This window comes from Cyprinodon variegatus, unplaced genomic scaffold (genome assembly GCF_000732505.1).
Source record: "Cyprinodon variegatus isolate N-32 unplaced genomic scaffold, C_variegatus-1.0 Scaffold2069, whole genome shotgun sequence".
Taxonomy (NCBI): Eukaryota; Metazoa; Chordata; class Actinopteri; order Cyprinodontiformes; family Cyprinodontidae; genus Cyprinodon; species Cyprinodon variegatus.
Window position 1 is genome coordinate 48,653 of NW_015152522.1, and position 5,338 is coordinate 53,990.

Genomic DNA, 5,338 nt, shown 5'->3' on the forward strand with positions numbered 1-5,338 from the left:
TTATCTTCCCTTGTCCATTGTTTTTTGAGCAGTATTAATTTCACTGGCTTTGTCAAGATCAGGGTTGGTTGCCATGGCGGCGTTCCAAAGCAGCGGCCAAGAACAGCTCCTCTTGACAATTTCACAGAATATGCCGCTTAAAACGATAGAAACTAGACTTCAAACCCTCATCTATTGTTGCCAATGCCTGCTGGAGCTACGGTCACAAAATGTTTTAAATACTGACATTTTTGACCATTTAAAAAGCTGCTGAGTGCTATGGAGGGATCTCAGCAACACAACAGAGGAACGTAACTGCCGAAGGAAGAGATGCGCGAGACGGAGAAAGCAGGCTGCAGAGCGTGGCTAACTGCGAAGCTAAAGAGAAATTCTCAAAGACCTCTCTTTACATCAATCCTGCTCTCCAACATCTGCTCGCTCGAAAACAAAATGGATAATCTTCAACTGGAACTCTCATCAAAGAAGGAGATTCGTAACTGATGGAGTTATGGCTGCATCCAGCAATACCGGACAATGTTATTAGCTTCGAGAGGCTAACGCTATACCACGCCGATAGGAACAAAGAACTAAGCAGTAAGACTTGCGGTGGTGGGTTCTGTGTTTACATCAACAACAGCTGGGTTACAAAATGCTAGATCGGTCACCAGCTTCTGCTCTCCAGACATCGAGTATCTAACTGTTAACTGCAGGCCGTTCTATCTGCCCAGAGAGTTCAGTGTGGTTAGCATCACTGCTGTTTATGTGCCCCCCCAGTTAGGGTGGCCATATAGCACCAAAAAGGAGGACATTGTGCAGCATATCAATAAATACTAAGGTGTACATAAGAATCGGGTAAAGTAACATTTATAGTACAATTATTAGTAATTTAAAGAGGATGATTGTGTAGCTGAATAGAACAAAATATTAAAGAAATGAAAAAAAGAATCGGTTCCCAGCATTTGTATTTATTTAATACATTGTGGTGTTTAAAAAGTGACCACCGGGATGAATATTTAAAGTGCAGAATACCACAAAGCATAAGATGTGTGGACTTAAACGTTAAAAAAATCTTTTTAACAAGAAACATTCATATTAAAATAGCCTAATAGTTTTTTAAACAACAAAAGAGATTGTAGAAAACACATTCAACTGCTCTGAGAGTATAGCTTTATTTTTAAGAGCCTCAGTCTTTTGGGAACTTATCTTAAGTGTTTGTGTGTGCAGCAGACCTGTCTTCATGGTCATCCCTTCAGCTATGGGCGAATCACTGAAATCCAATTTCACGTCACAGTCTACACTTCCGTAGGACTAGTGATGTTTTATAGTATAGTCCACCTTGCAGCTCTGCACAAGTTATTTTAGCATCCAGCGACAAAACTTAATGTAAAAGCCAACATTGAAGAGTTTGCTGCTGCATGTTTATTAATTTTATATTAATCCGTACTTGCACGCCGTTCAATTGCAGCTTTTCCTCGACTGCTTACGCCCACATCGCATCGACAACGTGGCAGTAACCATGGAATAAATCTCCACTGCCTTTGGTCATAAATTTACGCTCTTTTTTCCATTCTGGGTTAAATGACGTCCTGGTTTTGACAGGATGCTGACTTTAATACTTAGCATCAGTAATTCTGATCCTTGCTTACTTTTGTAACCAGTGACAAGCAGATCTTTATCTGACACTCTTAGCCAGTCATCTGTTAGATCACATAGTGATCTATTTTTGATGATTGGATATTGTCCTGCAGCCCAGCAAAAAAACATAAAAAATCTGCTCTACAAGCCTAGTGCCTCATAAAGGAGGACAAATACACATCCGGCTGGATGCAGTGCCGGACGCCGGACAGTGCAATGAAAATCTGGACTGTCCGCCCTAAAGCCGGACATCTGGCCACCCTACTCCCAGTACTAATACAAAAGAGGCCATGAAGACTCTATACCAGGTTTTCTCTGAGCTCCAATCTGCACACAGAGGGTGTTTTCATCATTGCTGGGGATTTTAACCAGGCTAACTTAAAGACTGTTTTCCCTCATTTTTACTAACATGTGGACTTTCCAACTTTACAAGGGTAAAAACATTTTAGACCTGGTTTACTCTAACATTAAAAATGCATTCAAAGCAGCCCCCCGCCCCCACCTCGGGTCATCAGATCACCTCTCAGTCAAGTTTGCTTATCCCTGCTTATAAGCCCCAGCTGATCAGGGCTAATCGGACAGTTAAAGAGGCCTGAGTCTGGTCTGAGGGCGCCATGAAGACACTTCAAGACTGTTTTGAATGCTCTGACTGGAAAGTCTGTAACATCAACATCAAGGCTGCAGCAACCTATGACACCAACATAAATATAGATGAGTATGCCGTGACTGTGTCAGCCTACTTCAACAAATGCACTGAGGACATCAGCATCAAAAAGAACATCAACATCCGGGCCAACCAACCACCCTTGATAAATGGAGAGTTTCACTTTGTGAAGTTTGCAGACGACACCACGGTGGTGGGCCTCATCAGAGACGACAACGACCACAACTACATAGAGGAGGTGGAGCAGCTGGTGGACTGGTGAAGAGATAACAGCCTGATCCTGAACACAGAGAAGATGAAGGAGATCCTCGTTGACTTCAGGAAGAATCGGCCTTACTACACTTCACTGCTCATCAACAGCTCAGCTGTAGAGGTGGTCAGCAGCACCATATTCTTGGGGGTTCACATCACAGACACCCTCAACTGGACTTTAAACACCACCTCACTGGTCAAAAGGGCACAGAAGCACATGTACGTCCTGTGAAGAATTAGGAGAGCCCACCTGCCCCCACCCATCCTCCCCACCTTCTACAGAAGCTCTAGAGAGCGTTCTGACCAGCTGTCTCACTGTGTGGTGTGGAGGCTGCAGCGCCTCAGACTGGAAGAAGGTGAGGAGAGTGGTGAGAACAGCGGAGATCATTGGGGTCCTCTTTATGAAGGTAGATTTGTTTCTTTATTATTCAATCAAAAAAAGATTGCTTCAATCAAAAAATATATTTTCAATAAAAAAACTTTCACTTCAATGAACAAAAAACTTTTCAATCAAAGAAAATGATATTTGAATGCAAAGATATGCAGTTTGGGCCATACATGGGTAGGACATTTGTGTCTTAATCAGTCATTTCCCAAAAAGTTGTTTCAATCAAAAAAAAAAAAAAATTTAATCAAAGAAAAAACCCCATGAATAAAAAAAGTATTGAAGAGAATGTGTTTTTGGTTGTTTTTTGTTTTTGTTTTTTTTAAGTTAAAAAAAATTAAAGTTCAAAATGTTTTATTTGAATCACTTTTTTTTAAGCGCAAAAAGTTTTGAAGTTCAAATTTTTTTTCATTGAATAATTTCGACACAAGCGTTCAACAGTGGGCGGGTGCTTCTGTATTGGTCAGACATGTTTAATTGCGTGTCCCGAGCCCGTAACATCATTAATGACCCCCCACCATGGACTGTTCTCCCTGCTGCCCTAGGGGAAGATGCTTCACAGCATTCAATGCAGGACCAGCAGCTTCCAGAACAGTTTCTTCCCCACGGCCATTAGACTGCTGAATGTTGTGTAAAATTTGTTATTTTATTTTAAAAAAAATAAATAAAAATAATGTTAGACCTGTAAATATACTCATACGTTTATTTTACATTTTTTAATGCATTTATTACTGTTATAAGGCTCCACTTAAAAACAATGAAATTGTCTAGAGCTGCTTAAAACAAACTTTCTTTTGTATACACTCGTGTATACAAAATGACAAAATAAATCTGTCTAAATCTAAGATCAGTTAATAGCTGATTTATTTTTCAAAGGCGCTAAATGTCTTTTTTTAAGTTTATTTTTAAGACTATTTAATCTGAAAAAAAATGTGACAAAATGAATTACTTCACTTAAATCATTAATTAAAATTACAAAACCTTTTTCTGTAAGTGAAAAAAAAAAAACATTTTTTTACCTGCAAGGTCGGTCTTTGGGTCCATCAGTTTAGCTTGGAACTGTGCTTTGTCCTCTATTTGGCCACATGCTAGTGTTTTAATTGTGTAGGACAACAGAGTCTCCCTCTTAGAGATACTTTCCTCCACCCTCTCCAACAGTCCTGGTATCTGCTGTGGAACCTTGATGTTGAGAACATCATATCTTCCTCCACAGCTCTGAAGGAGCTCCTGGATGTTTCTATCAGTCTCTATGCAGTTAGGATCTGTAGGACCTGACTCCGTAGTGAACAGGATCATGGTGAAGTCATTGACTCTAGAGCCGAATGTGTCCTGGATGGTCTTTAACTCTCCCTTGTCTTCATCAGTGAGGGGACCCACAGGTAGGACCAGGATGAAGGCGTGGACACCCTCAGGATCACAGAGGGAGATACACCTGAATGATTCCTCCATCACTCCATGCTGAGCTTTTCCACACAAGGCAGGCAGCTCCACCACAGAAACCAAACGTCCATGAACCTCTCCCTGGTTTCTAACACACTCTGATGAGCTGGAAGCTGAAGGAAGATCTGTCTGACCTAGAATAGCCTTGGCTGCTGAGGTCTTTACTGGTCCTCTCCTCCCAAACAGAACCAGGTTTAAAGCAGACCTTTTTAATGTCACTTCTCTTCTGAAACTGAGAAACATTCTGTTTTTGGAGACAATCTTCTCAATCTCTGCCATCAGCAGTTTGAGATCATCACTGAACATCTTGTATTGTCTTCCATCACATTCCTGTAGTAGTTTGTCCACAGAGACGTTTGTTTCCTCCCACTGATGGGACTGTGTGCTGATGATCAGTGAGTGTTTGAAGGCATCTCTATCAAACAAATTCAGGATGAACTTTAGTGTTTCTCTGTTTTCTTCAGTGAAATCTGAAGGTTTCACTAACAGCAGCAGGACATTTGGTCCAGGAGGACAAAGACTCACACAGTTCTTCATCTCATCTCTCACTGTTTGCACAGACAGGCTGAAGATGTCTGGAGTTTTAATGACTGTTAAAGGTTTATCCATCCACTGTCCATGAGCTACTTCACAGTGTTTGTTGGGAGCAAAAGAAAAATCCTGTGTTTTTGTGATGAAGTTTCCCATCTTTGCTTTTTCTTCTTCACTTTTCCCAAACACAAGAATTCTGAGTACATGACCTGGAGAAAAAGAGAACAAAACCAGTTTGATTTATATTTCATCTGTACAAATATTCTCATCTTTGCTCCTTTTTAGAGAAATAAACAAAACTCCTTAAACAGTTTTGATTAAAGTTATAATGGCATAAACTTCAAAATGGTTAGTTTAAATGATTAATTCCTGAATAATCCACAGACTGACGACCTGTCCAGGGTGTACCCTGCCTCTCGCCTGTAGACAGCTGGAGACAACCCAGTCTCATG

At 40.7% G+C, this 5,338-nt stretch overlaps 1 protein-coding gene across 1 annotated transcript in view; it reads right to left on the reverse strand.

Annotated features, from left to right (window-relative positions):
* Positions 1-5,001, reverse strand: part of LOC107105113 (GTPase IMAP family member 8-like) — an 11,401-nt gene extending 6,400 nt beyond the window's left edge. Inside the window, exon 1 of the mRNA XM_015405227.1 lies at positions 3,935-5,001. Within this exon, the coding sequence (XP_015260713.1) occupies positions 3,935-4,964 (1,030 nt within the window). The 5' untranslated portion in view covers positions 4,965-5,001. The remainder of the gene's footprint in view (positions 1-3,934) is intronic.
* Between the last annotated feature and the right edge of the window lie 337 nt (positions 5,002-5,338).